This window comes from Aptenodytes patagonicus, chromosome 22 (assembly GCF_965638725.1).
Source record: "Aptenodytes patagonicus chromosome 22, bAptPat1.pri.cur, whole genome shotgun sequence".
NCBI lineage: Eukaryota > Metazoa > Chordata > Aves > Sphenisciformes > Spheniscidae > Aptenodytes > Aptenodytes patagonicus.
In genome coordinates this window covers 447,674-470,073 of record NC_134970.1, presented here as the reverse complement: position 1 = coordinate 470,073, position 22,400 = coordinate 447,674, and the positions used below count along the sequence as shown (strand labels likewise).

General features: G+C 44.1%; 1 protein-coding gene across 3 annotated transcripts in view; it reads right to left on the bottom strand.

Moving 5' to 3' along the window:
- Nucleotides 1–707: 707 nt before the first annotated feature.
- The window catches only part of SYT6 (synaptotagmin 6), a 40,228-nt gene continuing 18,535 nt past the window's right edge, over nt 708–22,400 (bottom strand). The window contains exons 2-7 of one of the 3 annotated variants that reach the window (XM_076358080.1): nt 19,021–19,357; nt 16,548–17,106; nt 10,705–10,825; nt 8,971–9,142; nt 8,163–8,313; nt 708–2,301 (exon numbers count right to left, since the gene is read on the bottom strand). In XM_076358080.1, coding sequence (XP_076214195.1) covers nt 2,230–2,301; nt 8,163–8,313; nt 8,971–9,142; nt 10,705–10,825; nt 16,548–17,106; nt 19,021–19,357 — 1,412 coding nt within the window. In that variant the 3' untranslated portion in view covers nt 708–2,229. The remainder of the gene's footprint in view (nt 2,302–8,162; nt 8,314–8,970; nt 9,143–10,704; nt 10,826–16,547; nt 17,107–19,020; nt 19,358–22,400) is intronic. The other 2 variants (XM_076358081.1, XM_076358082.1) reach the window with 2 other exon arrangements.

The window sequence follows — 22,400 nt, the reverse complement described above, 5'->3', positions numbered from 1 at the left end:
AGAAGCCAGGATTAAAGAAGAAAAGGATTTGGGTGGGTTAGTGCAATTAATGATTGTTAAGTGCCATCCTTGCATCCAGCTGGGACTGCTGCGGCTTCTTCTGGGTACGTCTTGCATTACAGGTGCTTTGATCTGCAAACCTGCAAGAGGCACTTCCAATTCATGGCACCAAATACCTGAGGCTCCGTTCAGTTCAGGTCAAGGTTCAGGGGGCTCACGGTCAGTTTTTGAACCATCCACCGCTGTAAGTCAATTATTTTGAATTATTAGAAACTCTTCCCTATAATAAGACCTGGAACATTCCCAGAAAGGATGGGTTATCCTGAAAAGGGGTGTCCACAGCCGTGTCCCTCGATAGAAGTCTACAGTACTCTTTATGCTGGAAAGCTAATGCAGTTTTACCACCTTTTTGTTTCAATGAACTGTAAGCACTTGAAATATGTTTTTTTCTTCTGTGACTAGTGCTCAGCAATTCCCCAAGGGGTATGCGCTGACTGTCCCAGGACAACCAAGAACTGCAGAGTTTATGGCCTAAGGAATGTCTGCTCCAAATCACCCAGTTTGCCCTTGCAGTGCTTCATACCATGTGAGGGTCTGTTATCATCACATTTTATAGCATCCGCTGTGATTACTGCAACGATCTAAAATCACCTAACACACAATTACTGCTTTCACAAGAGGAAGTACTTCACCAGACAAGGCAAGACTTACAAATAAAATAATTTTATTGAGTTTCTGCTTCTATAGCATGTGGCACATAAAGAGAATTAAGACACAAGGTGTGATGAGAAATGATGTATTTGTCCTTCACTGAACAAAGGATTCATCTTATCCAGAAAAACAATACAAACAAATACCCTTCTCTGCTAATCATGATGATCAGTGAAGGCTGATGCTGTGACATTTAGGAAAAGAAACTGAAGTTGACCTGAAGACTGTGGCCAATGTATGCAGTTCTGCTAACTTGATGTGAGGAGAAATGGCTGCCTTGCTAGCAAATTTTATTTTAACTTGAAACCAAAATATTTGCATTTACTTAATTTAATTACAGTGGAACAAACAGCACTAATGTACTTATTAACTCAGAGAAAAATCCACAATGAGGAAGTGTCCAAAATCCGCAGCTGTCTGATAAAGATCGGCTGATTTAGCTGCGTTTGCAAAGCTAGTACTTGGGATGTTATAACTTGATTTTTGGCCTCTACAGCCAAGGAACCAGCAAAGTTTCATTTTTTCAAAACTTGATCTTCCTCCAGGGTTTGGGCCTTAGAAACTTTTTTCATTAAGGGAGTGCTGATAGTTCAAGAAAAAAGTTTGGAAGCTTTTTTTAGTATTGGTTGTGTTTCTGTATTTCCCTTTACCCTTTTGTTCAACCTTTATTACTAGGATGATATAAGAAATAAAGATCTAGTGTTCATGCAAGGATGTCACCTATTTCTGTAACATCTTTCCCCCTTTATGTCTGAACCCCACTTGTGGCAACGCAGTTCTCTCTACTCCACTCCAGATAACATGGTGATGTACGGGGGGAATGAGCAGCAGCTACAAAGGGGTCTTAAGAAACTGTTCATGCAAGTAGCTCTAGGGAGACTTCAAATACAGGGAAAAAACAGTTTTTCCCCCCTGAGGAACCAACGGCATTTTTTATATATGACAAAAGGAATTTGGGATACACACTGCACAAACTTCTAACAGCTCAAGAACACCTCTACATGAACAGGAAACCTGTGAACACGCTGCTGGATTTGGGCTGACCACAAGAGCAAAGAGCTGCTCGCAGATCAGAAGAAGCCTCTCACCTCTTTCGCTGCTGCTCTTCTAAGTGGGCACAGATAGTGCAGCGGGGCCGGTCCAGATGTCCCCTCTCCTGGCCACTTGTGCTGTCTGTAGACACTCAGAGCATCTTTGCACTTTTCCAGCCTTTGTACACACTAAAAACTATTTTACATGTTATTTTACAGACCAAACTTCTAGCTCATGTCTCAGTCCACCTTCTTCCTCTGGAAACAGATCCATACAGTAAAAGCCACAAAAAAAACATTACCTTGGGAGACATATTAGACAAAGACATATTTGACCACAAAACGTGTTTCTGCCTTTACTTACGCAGGAACAACTAGACTGGAAAGTCTCGCTGCTGCCACTGCCACTCAGCAACAAATTACTGAGACTGTAGGCCAAGTGCAAAAATAACTTGGTTTAGTCCCATTTTACTTGCTGTGCTCTGTATCATGGTGTGGGTGGTGGTTTAGGCGAGGGACAGGAACCCTGGCTGTCAAAGCTTGCTGCCCGGCCTTGCCACTGGTGGGAGAAAAAAGAAAGCAAGTCTAAGCAAACGGGAGAGATTATTTGAAATTCTTCACATCCCTTTACCACGTTGCCTGTCTCCTGTTCTGCAGTATTCTCATCTGCTCTACAGCATGTTTCAACTTATTGAACGCCTGTGTTTAACCACTCAGGAAGAATTACTGAACAATTTACTTTATTGCTTTGTAAATCAATTCACAATCATGAGGACTGCTCACAAGAAAGGAAAAATAAACAGTATCTGTATGTGCTATGAAGACAAAGTTTGCTCTCAGTTTAGCTTTCTGTTGTTTCCTAGTTTAGTGCTGTTGCCTTTTTGTTTTAGAAATACTGCCTAATTGCAAAATCACTTGAGTCTTTCCAGTCTGGTAATTTGACTACACAGAAGCTATGTCCACAGTGCCAGAGACATTTCTCAGAGTGAAAATCAGACCAGAGAGTCAGTGGATGTAGCAAACATTTTTTTTGCCATGCTTATGGGATCATAAATTATTAGTCATCTGCCTTGGGGGCTATTATTATAATTCAAAACTATTACTCCTCATTTTGAGTACTTGTCCATCTCACCATCTTGTTTTATTAAATTCCAATGACAAATGATAGACATCTCCCGGAGACAACAGGAGGCATAGTACTTCCACTGCTCCGTCCTCCCCCCAGATCAATTCCCTCCTCTCCTACATAAGCAGAAACTCTTTGCTGGCTAATATTAATGCTCTAGCATGTATGAATTTCACTTCTGTAGGTGAAAACTCATTTGGCAAATGGAACTTCACCCTTGCCTTGGCAAAGGCATTTCAAATGAAACACAACTGAAAATGAGAGAACAGGATGGCTGCATGGTGCTCGCAGGAAGGCTGAGCAAGCCAAACAACCATTTGCAGATGCTGTCAGTGTCAGCAGTAACGAAGTGCCTGGGGCCGGGGTGGCCGTGACTCCTGCCTGCTCCAGGGGTGCATCCCCCTGCAGCCCCAGGCCTCCCTGGCTGCTGTGTGCTGGGGGGTTGCAACCCTGCAGGTACCCCTCAGTGACAGTCGGTGACACGCCACAGGGTCTTGCTGTCCACGGGATGGCTGCTCATCAGCGCTGGCCCTTTCTGGGTCAGGTCTGCCCTTGCAGCACACAGAGCACATTCATGTCCATTTGAAGCCAGCTGGCAGAAGCTGGGTTTTATCATTCGCTTCACAAGTGTGCATTTTGATGGTTACAAAGTAGGGGCAGAGATAGGGTCAAGAATTCAGCCCAATTCCTCACCCAAAGAGACCAGTCAGTGTAAAGTAACTCACCGCACAGGTTTGCATTATACAGACTGTATTTCATCAGGGCTGAGCAGAAATTAATGAATGAAGAAGCTGGAAAGGTTGTCCTTCCAAACAGGCTACCTTAAGGTAAGAAAACAGTTTCTTCTATGTTTCTCATGTCAAACGTATTTGCTAAAATCCTTGAGGAATTGATAATATGGATACAACCTCCCCACGTGAATTACCAATAAAACAGCAGATAAGCAGAAATTGCAATAGAAATGGGCTTTTGGCAGAGCCCTCAGCATGCTCCTTGCATTGTTCTGCCTGCAGTTACAGTGACAACGTTTGCTACTCCAAAAATGTGATGAAAACTCTCCCAAGAGTAGGTTCAAGTGACCACTGTGCCATGAGGAACCTGGAGATACTTTTCCTTCATTTAATTAGAAAAGGCGTACCATCCGTTGTGGATGATAACAGTCAGAAACTAGGAACAGTTCAATGAAAGTCAAACATGCCCAAAAGTCTGGAAGAGGCTGGTTTTGCATATCTTTAAAGATAAATGGCTGTTCTTCATTATGGGCATGACGTAGCTCTCAGCAAAGTTAGCAGTTTTTATCTGGAGAAATAGTTTAAACAAATAAATGCTCCTATGCTGAATGTCAGAGGGACTTGGCAACATCAAAGACCCATTTTGCATTGCACTGGTGATGCTGCTCTACAATATCAGACAGAGTTTGTCTTTCACAGATAACAGAGAAATTTCCAATTATTTTCAGAGTCCCCTTCAAAGTCTGGAAAGACACGCTGTAATTTTATATTTCTTTTTACAGACACTTTACTTAACCTGGCTGATGGATGTATTGAGAAATGCAAAAGAAATGGCAATGGGTGGGATGGCTGAAGCACACCTGGGAGACTGAGGCCTCTTGCGGCAGGTGCCAGCAGGACCTTGGGGCTGAAAAATGGGAACAGGTTTGTGCTGAGAGCAAGAGTTCATTGTCAGAATAACTACAAAATGCAACAGCAAGTGGGATTCTCGTCTTCTGCTCACAAACTCTCCTTCTAAACAGCTGTGTGAGGAGGATAGTACTTAGAAGCCTGTAATTAATGATTCATTTGCACATGTTCTCTTTTTAATTACGATGGTCATTAAAGAAGTGCAGTCCTTACAGTTTGTTCCTCACTGTTGACAAATATGGAGCAACCAAAGACATGAAATGTAACAGAAGCAAGTTTCCCTTAAGACTCCAGCAATGAAAGAGAAGAAAGAGCAACACTGGCTCATGGAGAAAGGGCCCAAGTCACGCCACCAACCCCGAAATGAGGTTTTTGGGCCATGTTAGCACAGCACTGCAGCTGGTGGAACAGGCTCGATGCTGCCCAGGGTCGTCATGTTGGACAGGCAAGGAACCATGCCTGCAACGCAGGAGGAGGCTGGCGGCCCGGCCCAGGGAGCGCAGCCCCAAGGGCACCGGCATCCATCCATCCATCCATCCCACACCGCTGTGGTGGGGAGCCAGGGGCCGGGACCAAGGCCGGTCAGTCCTTCTAGTGCAACACGCCTCTGGTGATGGTTTTCCTGGTAACTTCACCAGAACCTGTGATTCTGAGCTGTAATCAAAATATGGCATAAGCCCCTTTTTTGGACCAGAGTTTTTTCAAGGCATACCAGGCAGGGCAGTATGCGTGTAGGCTAGTAAAGAAATTCCAGATTCCCCACCCTTTTCTTCACCCATCTGCAGTCCTGAGCTGTGTGGTGAGGGGAGGGGGCCAGGACATATAGCTGCGGAGCGGCACGGGGGAGATGGCAGCAGGCACTGAACAGCTCTGTGCTCCTGGGTTAACAGCTCCAGTCACCCATTGCTTAATTTATACATTCAAAAAGACAATTCAATCCTAGCTTTCTTGCTTTCAGTTTAACATCAAGCACTCAATCAGGAAAGACACTGAAGTACAGCAGAAGCTGTTACTAATCACTAGAGCAAACAGAGAAGAGCATGAAGATCAACTAGAAAGCAAATGCTCCATTTGCCACTGCCCAGCTGCGAACGCTCTTGAAGATGAAGATGAAGATGACCACTCAGGATGCCAGCACAGCCTGAGCTCACCCCCATGAAGATACAAGGGTGAAAAAGGGATGGAGGGTCAGCAGCTTCTCCCCCAGCATCTACATTCAAGAGTAGATGGACCGGGGAGCTGGCAGTCCACGGGCCCTGGACCCATGGAGCTGGCAGGTGGCTCTGCCGCAGCGCATGGCTGTGACCCTCGGCTTCCACCGCCCAGCGCACACCCTCCTGGCCCGGATGGCCTCCATGTGCACGGAGACCCGGAGCTGACGATACAGGATACAAACCCCAAATTACTTTTAAAAGATGCACAAACACATAAGGAAAAGATGATGCTATTAGTTGTAACCAACAAATACCATTTCCCATTATCTTCTCTCCAGGAGCTGTGACTTTTTCTGTTTGGTTTTTTTTTAAGCTGCACTAGGGATTTGCAGACAGCAGTGCTAAAACTTAAAAGGGCAAATAAATACAGGGACCATTTGCTTGCTGGCTCTGTGCACCAGCTTGTGGCAGAAATACTGGAACAGATGATCAGAGGCTTTTTTTTCTTTTCTTTCAGAGCTCCTGACCTGTGCACTGGGGGGGTGAAATGATTCACGCGGGGGTTTTTTCCAAAGTCTTGGGGGCTCGGCAGTGGTTTTCAAAGTATATTTTAGAAGGTGAGTCATCTTACATGTCTGCCTTTGTTTCTCTGAGTTTTATCACAATAATTATGTCTTTCTTTTTTTCCTATTGATTATCAAAAACTTTACAGGAGTCTTTCTTTCAAACTCCCACCTGCACCTGAAAAATAGTGTATCAAAGTCATGTAAATTACAAACTGGAGAAGGAACTCCTGCCCCTGGGTCAGACGTGGCAGCTGGTACCATGCTGTGAGGTGCTGCGGGTGATACAGACATTGAGCTAACCAATCACATGATAGATCGCTAAGCATTTATGCTGAAACTCAGCGGTCGCTGATCCCCAGCTCTTCGTGGCAGTGTGAGATGGCATATGCTGCCTGCCCAAACAGCTATAGCTCATGTGACGATGCCAGTGTTCTAGCATGGAAAGGCTAATGAAAGCCTGGTACTGCTCACCACCCAAAGGCAATATTACTGTTATACACAAATTGCACATTGATTTAATTCTGTTTTGATTTACACCAGTTCTGCACAGCTGACCCTGGATGGTTACTCCTGATTTACAGTGGTGCAATATGAGATCCTGAAACACCTAATCCGAGTGAGTGTGAATTTTCATATTTCCATTATCTGATATATGTATCTCCACTGTGTCTTAAACTAAGATACTAATTGCCAGATTTGTCCCACTGGGTGTAACTTGACCTGGGTCTAGGAAGCGAGGATATTCCTCTGATAAACCCTGGCTCTGGACAGGGCCCTACAGCCACGTTTCATCTGCGATAGAGAAATGCCCACCAAGGGATGCAGCAGTAATGAAAACCGCTGCAGAGCTCTGCTCGGGTGGCTGGCTGGCCTCACCTCGCACGGCTGCTGCTTACAAATGCTTGGAGAAAGAAAGAAGCCTGCAGATGAAGCAGACCTGCCTCTGGGATGGGCACGTCTGAATTTCAGAAACCAGCCTGATGAGTATGAGCTAGGATAGGAAGCACTGAGCACAAACTGTATTCTTCTTAGTGGAAAGAGCAGATTTCAAAGAAACATAGGGTTTGATGCATACTAATTCAGACTGCTGTGAAGGATCACCAAGCCTAGTATCTGCCTTCCAGTAGAGCTCAGTATCTGAACTTCAAAGGGAAAATAACATGCTTTTTGTTATGTACTTAGTCTGTGGCTTTGAGTGAAAATGCCTCCTTAGCCCCAGATACAGTGGGAGGTTTTATTGCCTTTATTGTACTATCATTGACCACAAATGCTGGCTTTCTTTTCATACCTGAAGTGTCAATAGCATGTGTGCCATTTTCCACATCTTCTCCTCCAGAATTTATGACCTAAATCAGGCAAAACCCAAAGAGTCCTGTAGGAGCATGAGAAAATGGAGTGCGATGAGGAAGAAAATGCTGGAGATGGTCAAAATGGTACCCAGGCATTTCAGCCCTATTTTATCATCTGGGGCTGCATCAAGTGAATGTTATTCTCTGGAGATGCTTAGAGCAATTACATTTGTTCTATTTATTCTCCCTCAAAGGCTTGGAGATGAGTCAACAGAAAAAACTTTTAGGATTAAAAAATTGAAACTTGAAATAGGCAATATCCCTGGACAATTTGTTCTGCAATCAGAACAGCATTCTCTTTCCTTACCACTCTCAATCTCTAATTAAAAAAAAAAAAAAAAAAGAAAAAAAAATACAGTAACAGTCACATCTGTAAATACAGTCCCTTTCATTCTTGCTTGGAAGTTCAAGGAGCTATTTCGAGACAATACAGAGATGCTTGTTTTCTAGAGTTCATTTCTGGTGAGAAAATTCCCTCAGCTCTTGTCAGAAATTCCCAAGTGAGAGTAGAAGCTCTCTGAAAGCCTTGAACCAGCTTAGTCATGCACAGCGCATGCATTAAAAGGAAAGAATAACTCCACACACCTCTTTGAAAGACTTCTTTACCTCCACTAATGGATGCCAGTGTGCAATGGGCTTGCGTGGGTATGCCAGCATCTCATTCCAGTGGTCTCTGCCCAGTCCTTCAGCACTGATCCCCACACGGCATACTCCAATAATCTCATTGTGACCCACTCTGAAGAACAATAGAAAAGCAACATGATTATCTCTTGCGCAGACTGTCCGTACGCTGTCTAACTGAGACTTCTGACCCCATGTTATCAGAGTGCCATGAGGCACGGTGCTAGTGAACATGGGCTGTCCTATCTGCATGATGACAGTCAGATCTTGTCTGCTACTGTCAGCGCACGCAGCCCCCAGCACAGTGAGGCACTGCCATCGCCAGAAATAATTATAACAACTTTAAAATTATTTGAACTGTAGATCAGTCCAGATACAGAACCTGGAAGGACGTGTGATGTAGTGGTGTACAGCAAGAATAAGTACAAGTTCAGTAATGGGTAATTCATACACCAGTTGCTGCTCAGAGTGAGACCATTTGCTTTCTAAAATGGGATGACGGTTTGCAGGACAAGCAAATAGCGAAGGGGAACACAGTACTCACTCAAGAAAATGCCACAAAGGACCAGCTTTACCATGCTTACTATTCTAGCAGGTAATTTTCCATAACCATAAATAACAATGATGCTTTAACAATAAATCACTAGAGACAGATTGATGCCACAGAGCTGTGCAATCAAGGCCGTGATACTAAGGAAAATGGCTATTGAGTAGGAAAACCTGCACCCAACGGGATGTTTTCCCCTCCAGCTCTCCAGAGCCTCCCACCTACCGATCGTAATCCATGACAGAGATAAGCAGACTGACTTGATCCATGTTCTCTGGGGGAATGTCAAAGATTATTGCTTCATTGTAAGTGGGATTAAGTGTGTTTTTCTTTATGGTGGTTTTCTTCTTTTTCAGTCTTCGCCCATCACAGAGCAAAGACACTTTGACATATGGATCTGGAGAGGAAGAGATAGGAAAAGGCCTTCTGTTTATGGAGGTTTATTTTGTTACCGTCACAATATAGAAACAGCATTATCAAAGGATGGACTGTAAATTACCATGAGCCAAAGGCACTCCTCAAATGTACTTTTAGAAAAAGGGATGTCTGCGTACCCATCAAACCCACCATTTCTCGTACTGGTGTGAGTGCTGACATGAGGTTCAGGCACTGGAGAACCAGCACTGCAGTCTTCTTGGAAGGAAAAATCAGCCATTTCCATCAGTTTTTCTGTGATAAGGGTTTGCAAGTGTAAGAAGGCCCCATCTCAAACTAAGAGCCCATATCCATCAGAAGATGATACCAGGCACTGGGCACTCAGGCATTCTAGCTTGCGTTAATTGCATAGCCACAGACAGCAAGCCCAGGGCTTTCTCTGAAGCAAAACCATAACTTTTTCAAAATTTGCCTAAGAGAGCAAAATGTAATGCAGCGTTTTGATGATCCAAACAGGCAGAGGGGGGTATTTTACAGGGATCTTTTCCTGCACTGCTACCAAAACTATCCAATTGCTAACATTATGTAGCAGTTACAGTGAGTAGGGGAATTTTAAAACCCATTTTCCCAATGTCAGAGAGCAGCAGAAAGAAAAGGTATTAGGGCAGCTCTGCTTCACATGCTTTCCACTGGCTGATCATGGCAGGATGCCCTCAAGTTACAAACAGCTCCTGTTTGCTGTAACGGCTGCTCAGGCGATTTCAATGCATTTTCAAGTAACAGTAAATGTGTAATGTATTATTACAGAAACGCTGAGCTGGCTTCATCTGAAGTCTCAATTCTCAGACATTTCATATGGCATCAAACTCCAACTGAGTAGAAATGTTTTCTGCAAAGATCTTTTACTGTATTGTTACTGCCTTTTATACAAGTCATCAATGAAATTCAAATACTATGATGTTGAGCTCTGGAAAAGAAACTGCTTTTTATGTTGAAATCCAGAATTTATGCATGCTGAATTTGCAAGCCAACTCTTTGGAACTGTGAATGCATACAGTCTTCAGGTGACTTTGATCCTAATGTTTGAGTACTGGCCACTGTACAGAGGAATGCATACTCACCTGGGATTTACCCAGGTGTCCCATGATCCTTTCCAAATCTTGGGGTGAAATGATTGATTCTTCCTGTAGGGGGTTATCTGATGGAAAAATCCCTACTCACATAAAACTGCTAGGGTCAGTATCTGCAACAGATCTGAAGCATCCAACCCAAGAGATGCATCAGAGCTTTGACTCTGCAAACCCTCCCATGGGGATGGGAAACCACTGGCAGTCTCCTTGAAGAGTATATTCAGGTATATAATCACCCCCCCTGGATTTGTGCCCTTGGGAATGGGTTTAAAAGATAATTCTACTTTTAAAATTTTGTGCATACTTAAAACATGGACAAAGCTTTGTCAGGTGTTTCAGTGACAATACAGCCTTGGCATCAAGAGACATATGCCCACTACCCATTGAGGCTACCCTGAGGGAGAAGGAACAAGTGTGGATGCAATGGGGTCCTTCTCAGCAATTGAGCACCTACCTGAGTAACCAGTGATATCCATAGCTTTGAGATTCCTGCATTTAATGACTGTTAAGGTGAGGCGACCTGCAGTTGGCAAATAACAAAGGGAAAACATGATCTCTCCCAGGTCCACGCTTTCCTTTAATAAAACAGAGAACACATTATATTGGAAATGTTCAAGAACCAGCTAGGCTGCCTCCACCACAATGCTTCGTGCAGGATTCATGCAGCACTCACCCTGAAACAGACTTTTCTCTATTCTGTCATTTTCAAGTGAACGACACTTTACTATATGGCAGTGCTGTGGAATTTATTTTCCAGTGTATCCAAACATTATTTGGCTAAAAATGAATATAGGGAACAGGAAAAAAAGGTGTGTCCAAATGTTACAGCTTCAAATCACAGTTAAGGCTAATCTTCCACTGCCTCAGTATGTGCTTCCTCTTACATTACAGCTAATGCACTCCTCTTTTCCTGCTCCATGGCTTACACAGAAGTGAAGTGATATCTAACACCAGTGAAGGCCATTAAGGAAGTCATATTAGTATCAAGTTTTGCTTGAATGTACAGTATATATCTTCTAGTGCCCAGTGTGTGACACTAACATCTATTTCCTCAAATGGAGAAACACCAAACACAGAACGAGATCACAGGAAGATAAGACCTTAACATGCAGCGGTGCCATAATTCTCTCGTTGTACACTGCAACAAATGCAACGAGTGGCTTTCTAGTACACCTGCTGCCATCGATTCAGTAATAGAGGTTTACAGACTTTCTTGGTGCCTAACATTTTGGCAGAGAATGCAGACGGCTCTGAGTCACACGATGATTTTCTCTGGAGTTGAGCATGAATTACTAGGTAGTTACAGACCAGGGGGTCATAGCTTTAATACAGAAGAGAACCATGAGGGGCTCCATTCAGTAGCAATTCAGCTTTTAGGTTGTGACATGCTTACCATCATTTGGACCACCAACCCCTTTGAGATGCCTTCAAAGAGCTAACAAACGCAGTATGAGGCATGTATATGTATGTATATAAATAGTGAATTAGTCAGCAGATGGCACTCAGAAATGTTTGGTAGTTTCTGGATTACATAGAGGCAAATACAATTTACTCTTTTAGTGCCCCATAAAACAACTTTTACACATAGCTCTTAGCACCTCTTGTGCATGCAGCCTTATATACTAAACCTCCTAAAAGCCCATTCCATCATTGCCTTGCTCATGGGAATTCAGGAAAAAAAAAATAAACAAACCAAAAGTAGTATTTAAACTAGAAAGCATTATCATCTGAAGTCAGCAGAAAGATTTCCAAATACCTTCCAAAAATGGATTTAAAAAAAAATATATCTTATTTTGTACATACAGATCCCACATCTGTAGAGCAAACCACCCATTTATTTTTGGAAACAGAGTATTTGATTCATTTCAATATGATATAATGATCTGCTGAAAAGAAATTGTAGCTGCTAGTAGTAGAGTGATGGAACTAAAAAGACAAGTAAATGCATTAGGCACTTAAAGCTTTGCTAAGTGTTAGGAGAATAGATCTTGTTGATGGATGAGATTTTTGCCAAATAATTTCCTTCTCATTCTCTGGTAAGGCAAAGATTAGATATTTATTCCACTTAGATGTGCAGAATACTAATGAATGTTATATAAAAGTCTTGATTCTTGACAACACTTCACCTCACTAGCAAATAAATTGAATATCTTCTTAAGCATAGAGTGTACAAAAGAAACAGTGGCAGCCAAATGTTTTCTGGACAGAGCAATGTATGACTAGACTTGTAGGTATCTAAATAAACATTGTCTCAGAAGGTGCTATTTGCTGGTAGATAAGTGTTTAATACTCTGACCCACTCAGAGTTGCCACTCTGATCTCTTACTCGCCTTAATGAACCGATGGCATCCTAAACAGCTTTCCTTCCAATGCAACAAAATGATCTCAAGTCACAGCCTCATTGTCAGTGACCGGTAATGAAATAGGTGAAAACATTTACTGAGTTATTATTCCTCTGCCTTTAGTACCTCTTGATGTGTCTACCAGGAGCTAAATTTCTTGCCTCACAAAATATTACTAAAGGTACCTTATTAAGGTACCAGAATCATTTTCATTACGCATGAAAGAGCTTTTAGAGGCCCTGCAGCTTCTAACTCTTGACTGCATTTCAGCTACGGCACCTTGAATATAACGGGTACCCCTGAGTCAGGCTGCTGTCTTGGAGGTAGAGCAGCAATGAACAACACCACTGAGTGCTCCAAAACGTTTGGTAGTTTTACCTTTTGTGTCATCTGTACCCTGAGAGCTGAGCTGAGCCGCAGTTCATGCTGCCTGACTCCAATGCGGCCAATTTTCAGAGGACAGAGAGCTCGGTATTTTATGGAGAGTGTCATTCATTTACAGTGTCTTAAAATGACCACTCAAAAATCGTGTGCCCAAAATTACAATTTGCTTTTTAAAACATGGCACTTCTTGTTACCTTTAGAAGTATTCTTCCTCTTTTAAGATGAATTGCTTTACAAAACAAAGAGCCTGAATAAATAACTCTGCACTGAGGAGGCACTTCGTAACGCGTGTCCGGAACCTGCTGCAAACACTGCCACTGCATCAGAACTAAGCTTGAGGACTGGGATCGTACATTTTCACTTAAGTGTCTCCAGCTCCAGACACTGCATCTACCAGTCCTAGCTATAGACTTTACTGACAATAGAAAAGAATTTAATATAAATATTCTGAAATTATGATTAGAAATGGTTGTTCTATTCCCAAATCTCACTGTGTGCCAGCTGCACTGGATGCTATGTCCACTGTGCAGTGCAACAGCAATTGGCATTCAGAGACGACACACTGGCTGGGTCTGTTCTTTCATACATTCTTTGGTCTGTGTTGGTTTGGGAGGGACAAGAACAGGAAGCCTTGGACACAGATGTCAGAAGAGAGCAGCCCTATATGAGATTGTGAGAGCACCCTGTGGGCATCATCTCATCTTCTATTCCTCTCCTTGCACTGAAAGGACCTGTTCAGGGTATAAAACTAACATAAATTGTTCTTTGACCTCATTGTATTAGGTCAAAAGATTTTTCTTTGCAACCATAAATACAGGAGAGTAAAATGTGTCCTGTGGGTACATTATTTTCTTGCAGATTATAGACATTGGGACATTTCCAAAATTCATATCAGTACCTCTCAGGAAATAATGGAAGCTCTGAATCAATAACCTTTGCAGATCTGAAACCAAAAATGTTTCACTGATTCACAAGCTGTACAATCATTAAATAAATAGTTGAGTGCTAGCTATTTGAATAGCTTATATCGTTGCTTAAGTGCGTTCCTGTCAACCCACAGGATTGATCTAATGTATTATTAGTCACCTAGAGCTTTCCTTGGGTATTGTGAAAACTGTATTTACCCTTCTCATTTTTGATTAAACAGAAATGCCCTTGGGTGTGTTACAACTGGCTGAGATGTACCAATATTGGCCCATTCCCAAAGAATGGCACAGAGAGAATGAGGGGATGGAGCCAAATGCGGCACTCGACGTTTCTGTGGGAGCTCTGCAAGGCTGCTACACAATGTGTCTTGGGCATGATGTTGGTTCTGCTCCTCTCACACCTTCTTTGGAGGCTTCTCCCTTAACAACACTTCTTTTGGTGACTCTCCACCTGTTTTTGTGGGGGTTTTTTTCCCATTAAATTAGTTTACTTAGTCAGCTAGGAAAACATCCACTATTTCTTGCAGAACCATCCCAGCGAAATACAGAATATACACAGGTTAAAAACTCCATAACCTTCTCCTGCAGATACGTGTTTTATGTGGTTTTCCTCTAGCGAGACCAAGTGTTACCCCTTCCCAGTTTCATTCCTGCCCACAGGTCTTTTCCCTCCGAACTCTGCAGGCTTACCACACTCTTTGTATGCTGATCATATAGCAAGGAAAGGGAAACTCCCTGCCACCACACAAGTGACCTCACCTCAGGATTCAACACCACGGCACATCACAGCTAGCCTGGCAGAGCTGACAGCAAGCTGAGTCTTCAGAGGCAGAGCAGATGCAAACAGGTAGATGCCTCCAAGAGGCATCCGCACATGTGATGTACCTTGTTCTTCTCCTAGCAACCCTTTGCCAGGTGAGCGGATGTGCCTGATGCCTGCTTGCCTCTTTGCCAGCGTTTTTCCTTTCATTACCATCCATTAATCATAACAGACGTGGCTCTTTGTGGATTGAAAGCCAAGAGCTGTAAACACCCTGCTAACTAATACCATTGACTTTCCTCGTGGTTGATCCTGTGCCTCACTCCCACCTCGCTTGCAGGCAAGATGCTCAAAAGGCAACAGAGCTGCAGCTCATAGCACACTTCCAGCAATGCCCTGGGGTACCTGGCAGGCGTCACATATATCTTGGCGTCCTTAGACAGGCATGGCAAAAGCTGTACTGCCACAGAAGCATGACAGCTGCTCTCTGCGCCCTACCAGGGCAGCTGCTAGCCCGAGAGCTCCCTACCAGGGCCAACACGCTGCATGCACACCGTATTCCCTGCGATGCCCGAGCGCTGAGCTCCCACACTGAGTCCCAGCTATGGCACCACAGCACAGTATACAGTGCTGCGCACACGTGTCAGACCTCACAGCTCTCTTAGAAAGTTATGAACACACTACAATGAAAGAACAAGTACTGATAGTAGTGACCAAGGGGTACAACTGGTGAGGAACATGGTACTGAGAAAAAAGCTGCAGAGAGTTGCAAAGCAAATGTCTTTTAATACTGCTGACCACAATGCAATAAATATTCATTTTTGAAAGTTCATTCCCCAATACAGAAAGCGGGAGAGCAAAGGTATGAGATGAGCTACGAAGGAAGTTGCAAGACAGATTTTTGCAAGTCATGGGGTTATGCCAGTCACTAAGAAAGATTTGACAGGGCCCGTGCTTTCAGCCACAGGGGTGAGGACATCTTGTATTCCAGTTTCAGAAATAACAACATGAAATGACAAAGACAACGACTGACTTGGTGTCCAACTGCAAAGCAGTTCAATCATTTGCTTGCCCTCAGAACCAGCCAGGTCCTCCTGGGAGGACAGTGGAGGAGCAGACAGCTATTATGTAGAGGTTAATGTCATTGCTTCTGCACTCAGCGATCAATGTGAGAAGGTGGCTTCTCCTGCCAGCTCCCTGCAACACTGAAAGTGGCTGGGACATTTCCTTCTCTGATGCTTGGTTTCACTTTCAGCGAGAATTCAACAGAACTACTAAAAGACCCACATCAAGCTCTGGAAGAGTTGCCAGCAACACATCAGACAACATTCAGTACAGTAAAGCCCAGTACCTCCGATGGGTTGGTAGTGGCCCTCCAGAGCTAATTCTTACTGTTATCATGTGCACGTGGCAGACAGCAGAACCTGAGACCCTTCATGTGTCGAAGGGATGCCAGACAGGGAACATACTAAACCCCTCAGTTGTTTTTTAGCAAAACTTATATCAGTGAGACTCACTGTGTGTGAGATAACAGCAAGTCATTAAGTAAGGTGGTGAAATTCCAGTAAACCAGGATTCTGGTAAAGCTGACAGGCTTCTGAGTACAACAGCCTTTGCCACCCCTGCATGCGATGGCTGTAGGTCCCCAGGGCTAACAGTACCATCTGCAGGGAGGCAACAAACCCATCAGCTGGCCGTTGTGCAGGACTTACCCCTTTAGGCAATCCAGCCAAAAAAAGAAGCCCAACCCATCCTGCCCTGGAGCCGCTCCCCACACACTCGGTACCTGTCCTCCACACGCACAGGTACCACGCACCACGCTGCAGCACCGCACGGCACATGCTCCCAGAGCAGGGATGACCCTCCAAAGCAGATAGATACTCACCGTCGTCGCATACTGAATGTCCTTCCAGATGGAAGTCTCCCGGGAAAGGTCTGAGGCCTCAAACAGGTTCTCCAAGATAACTTCTCCTATCATGTCATGTCTGGAGAACCTGTCAAAGTCAAAGACGCTCAGGTGGAGCTTCCTGCTCGCCAGCTCCTCATGGGGCACAGGGAAGTGGAAGGATTCATCGAAGGTGGGATTCAGAGTCTTCCGGTGGACTCGTGTCTGGAACTTGCGCTTTCTGTCCGGCAGGAGGTAGATCTTCACATAGGGATCTGAGCTGCCGCAGAAGTCTTTGGCTGGCAAGTCAAAAGCCCTGAGAATTCGGACAGTCAGCGTCTCATTCTCATAGTCGTACTTGAGAGTGAAGTTAATTTTCCCACAGGTTTTTGCTGCCTCTTTTTTGGGGTCCTCAGAGTCAATGGATTTTTGCTTATAGAGTTCGGGCTTAATGCGACCAATGCTGGTTGGCTGCTCAGCCACAGCCGGTGGGTCCATGCCATAGTCCATGCTGGATACGTGCATTTGTCGAGGAAGGTGCCTTTTGAAGGAGATGTGCCTGCAGGAGGAAGACACAACAGCTGTATGGTTTTCCAAGGACATTTTTCTCCTTTTTCTCCCCTGGACTACTAACACTAGGAAAGCAGGGAGAGCACAAGAACGAGTGCAATAGGTGCTCCTGACCTCTGTACAGGAACCACGTATGTTATGGAAATTAACACTGAAGGGAACACCTCCAGTGGTCAAAGGAACCGATCCTGCAAATTCCCTAACTTTCAGAGTATTTGCAGCAAGCTGCATTTTTTCACCTGTTGCACAAGTAACAGCCCACAGCTAAATATATGAGACCCAACAACTCCTTAACCAAGCCATAGACAACACATAGTGGACACTCTTTCCCACCCTCAGTCCTTACACTTCCAAGATACTGGCACTACATTTCTCTCAGGCAGAAAAAATGTCTAAAGTTTTTTAGAAGTTCGAGAGAACCACGACCAGCTCAGAAAGTTAAGTTTTGTTCTGGGTATTGCTGCTTCCACACTTCTCCAAGAGACTCTCATCAGAAACCAATAGATAATTCTTGACAGGGAGGAATGCACAGCCTCATCTGGAAGCTGTCTCTTGCCTTGAGCTCCCCTTCAGCGCAAGGGAAACTGTATGTAAGCAAAGCTTTATCTAAGCAAAGCATAAAAGCTTTCTGTGGACTCACAGCATTATTTCAGATTATCTGGTGTTTACAAGAGCAGTATATGGAGTTATTTAACCATACTAAGAACTTGTACAGCCAGAGCATTAGCTTTCAGTGATACGTGGTACTCGGAGACCTCACTTCTCCTTGGCAGGTTCCTCGAAGGCATTTTGGCCTGGGCTAGGCTGGGCTGTGAGTCAGAGATCCCAAACTGCTGAGGTTGTTCCCCAGTGTCCCCGGGTCTGGCTGCCTGCCTGTGGTTCATGGTGGGCTCTTTCACTTGAGAAAGAGGGTTTGAAACCTTCCCACATACAACCAAGCCCCACTTTGTTTGTCCTATTTCAGGCAGGCTGAGCTTTTGTTTTCTCCTCCATTGGAAAGGTGTAATAAAAGCAGAATGAGCGTGTGCATGACAGAGAGGCAATCAGCTGTCCAAAATCAGTGCAGTTAAATAAGAGAGTATGTGGGACAATCGCAGGTGGCACCATGTTGATTTTAACTCCAGCTTCTTTAAACAGAAGGCTGTGATCGGTGCCTTATTAATTCTGCAATACTGCAGCCAATTTTCTGAGCAATGTCCGTTTTCGCAGTTGCACTCTCGCACACATCATGGGCATGGCCAACAAAGCAAGCAGAAGTGTTGGGGCGCAGCCAGGACCCTGTGATCACCCTTTCCTGTCCCAGTTTCACAGCCTTCTGTGTCAAGGAAGAGGTACCGTATTTCTCTGTATTCTTGCCGAGAAGGTGTCCCAAGGTTCAGACAGCCTTATCCTGATTTACTGAGTATGATGTTGACATCTCTGTCCCTGGCTGAGACAGACATGCACTGAGCACAAGCACTGAGCGCAGCTGGTTCGAAGCTTGTGCAGTGAGTGATACGTCAATTCTGCTTATCTAATTGTTTCTGCTAGGAGCCACAACAACAAGAGAGAGCAAAAAGGTCTAACTCTGTCTGACAGCATACCATCATTGATACTTGAGCCTGCCTCTCACGTTGGAACAAAATTAAAGTGGCCAAAGCATACTGACGGCTTGACACAATGAGGACAAGTCACAGTAATAGGGCTTGAATCCTTCATTTTTTTAAAAGGGCCCACGGTAAGCCAGTCTTAACACATTAGCTGGTTAATGACCAATCTTTGGAAAGTAATCCAGCATGTAGGTGGAAGTGCTTTCTTTAGCCTCTCTGAAGGTATCTGAACCTCAGGCTCCATTAAACACTTCTCCCACCCTGCCAGCTGCCCCAAGGCGCAGCATCCCTGCAGAGCACTGCATCCCGCTCACCTGGTGGAAGACGCAGGCTCCGTTGTTTGCCTCTGGATCCGCGTGCGCCGCATGATGTGGTCTTTCATGGACGTCTGGACCTCTGCAGGGATATCTGGCGATGTATGGCTGATCTTCACCGCTGCCTCTAGGAAACTTATGGCACCCGTGTCCTTGAGTTTGTCTGCCATGTTCTCCTTATTGCAGCCTGCCTCGCTCTGCAAGATGGCCAGGTTAGAAGAAATGGCCTTGTTCCTGCAGGGAACCCAGCACAGCTTCCAAAAGAGAAACAGAAAAACTGCCACCAAGGCCAGTCCACACACAATAACTATCACTGCAAGGAGGCTGACGGAGAGCTCTACAGGGGGAGAGAAGGCAACAGCAACAGGGAGAGGGGAGGAACGGGAAGGGAGAAAAGAAAAGAAAAAAGATGGTGAGAAAGCTATAAGAAAAGGGAAGAAATGGTCCAAACTGACTTATATCACGACTAATGGAGAGCTCTTAGCAGGTTCTACAAGCAAGAGTCAAACCCAAGTGAGCATCCCCTGACAGATTCGGAACTGCTTCCTGCCCCAGACACATCTGGGGAGAAATGGGTGTCTCCAGATGGCCAGAGCTATGAAGTTTTATACCATGATGCTTACACTGGCTATAAAATATCATCCTTGGTTTGTTTTGTGGCATTGGCAAACTGCTGAGTCTGAAATCGAGAAGAATTGCAGAATTGCATGATCGAAACAAGCTCCAGTGTTGTACCAGCAGAAACTGCCTTTTTGCTTCATACCACAGGTGTTCAGACACTATATTAAAAAAATCTATCTACCATGACCCTGGAAGCAGATTGTTGTTGTACTATCAATGCTCACATCTTGTCCAGATGTGCCTATAGGGAATAAAAAGTAAATACCAATTAAAAAAAAAAAAAAATCACAAGATGCTGATGCAGTGAAACCAAACATAGAAGGAGGCTGTACAGAAAGTACTACACATTCTTCCTTATTCTGAATAGCACAGAAGCTGTGTATGTTCTCTGACACTCTGAGTCACTTTTACCTCATATGCTATGTATTTCAGCATTTCAATCTTTTTCTGGAGAGGAAAGAGCTTCCATACCCATGGCTGAAGAATCAGGAAAAACGGGGGGGGGAGAGAGAGAGAGAGAGATGATCTAGGCTGTGAAATGATTCACAGCACTTCAAAAAGAGAAAATATTGGCTATTTTTAGTTCCTTTCTTACAATGTATTAATTCCCAGATTCCCACCTAAACCAAAATTCTAGGAGTTCAGAATCACAAAGAATACCAGTCCCTGAAGATGAAGACACGTTCTGCACTGGAGTTAAGTCTGCAGTGTTAGGACTACGGACGATTCAGTTGCAGATTGCTATGTGTTCAAGGACAATTCCTTGATTGCCTGCTGTGTTATTTGTAGTGACAGGTAGTTAAGCTATACTCTTTAAATTACCTAAGTGCAAGTCAGGACGGAAAGACAGGCAAAAAAATATGAAACACTCCAGAAGTTTATACAGAATAACCATTACCTCTTCCTCGCTTCTGTTTATGTGTATGCTTGGACCATAAATGTTTTGCGTTACCACATGAAACAGACAGCAGCTACTTAATTCACTACCTGAGACGTGTGTGTTTGTGAATTGTCTGGTAGTCACAGCTGAAATGACTCTTAGCGAGTATAACAAGACTCTTGTAAAATTAACTGAAGGAAGGCAGGACGAGGTGTAGCTGCTAGAAAGCGAGCACATCATGTGTGGAAGGGGATCAGCAGGACATGGCTGCTCGTCTCCTCCTGCAGCACGGGGCTGGTTCCCAAACCAGAGCTGAGCCCCCTGCTCCCCTGGAGCAGAGCCCGTGCTGGGTGGGAGGTGTGGGACGGCGGCCCTGTCCCAGCAGCCGACAGCTCGCAGCACGGCGGGACACGGCCGTCCACGGCAGCACCCCCAGGAAGGGACCCGGGTCTGTTCCTCCTCCGTGGGGTCTGCACAGCCTCCCTCAGCAGAGTGGCACAGAGCGGCCCTTTGTCAAAGCTGGTTAACACTAAAGGTCACGGCTGCAGATATGAATATTTCAGTTTTGTCCATGGGAGCTGACAGCACCTCTTTAGATCATGTCTAAATGTACTTAAGGCAAACAGCTTCTCACTTCCAGGAGCTCTAAGAAACGCTAGACTCACTCAAAAACTGCATTTAAAACAATAATCTCCCACAAAATCCATCCTTACTAGGCAACTTAGCTCTTAGAAGATAAACCAGGAGACTCACATCCGTGCTTCATCGTAGCTACTATAAATGTGATCCCTGACATATGCTTTACCTTAAATAGAAGTCATAAGAAGACCTTCTGTTTCCTTTGGTCATATAGTTTAGTTTTGTACAGCTGTAATAAGATATTTAATGTTTAAGGCAGAGAAAATCTATACAATATGAGGAAAGACTAAATTTTTATCTTGAAAAAAAAGCTGAATTTAAAAATTATTTAAAAAATTAAAAAAAAAAAAACAACCACCATTGGTGAACCATAGCAGCAAAGTATGCAGGAACCCATTTATACCATCAAACTTTGCTAACATGCTGTCTGGGAATACAACAGCTACTCTATATTTAGGATTTTCGCATCAGTTCTTATAAGTGAAATCTCAAGGAAGCATCAGACACAAAATGCGACATCTACACCGGAATAAGACAGTTCTGCTGAACACCTGGGAAACCATCTGTTGTTTCTGATATCCCAGAGGAAATGCACTGTTTTTCCACAAAATTACCTAGCTTAGCAAATTCACTAAGAGCTTGAGGCAAAGCTTCCTGACTGCTCACAGGTTCTTCGACTCGAAAGGAAGGCTGGAAGCTGCCAGCAGGTGCAGATGGAAAATAAATGCCATCCAGAAGTTTTTGCACTTTTCCTCTTCCTCACCAGCCTCCTGTACAGGTCAGACTGCACCATTTATTTTCTGCTGTAGCTCCAAGGTGGAAATACAGATCACTACTGGAGTGAATAAATAGGTCCTGTCTTATTCAATAATAAATAGGATTGTACAAGTCAGCAGTGGAGCTTCCTTGGAGATTTGGCTAAATGTATTCTCACCAAAGGAGAGAGCGCAGAGGTACCACTTTCCTATACTTTGAGTTAAGTCTTGGAATTGTGCCCAGGAAACTCCGAGTCAGTTTCATAAGAAACCTTAAGAACCTGGACTTTTTGCAAATATGTCTATGTTGTTACAAAGGAAATAGTTACAATGCAGAATCTATCACTGCTGGGAGCTGTTACGTGACAGAAAAGTTTCTGTTAAGATACTTCTGCCCATTCCAAGAAGTTATATAGCATGCATGAATCTGCTAGCACACCAAACTCATTAATGGAAAACATCAGAAATAACCAGTTATCCCTTCT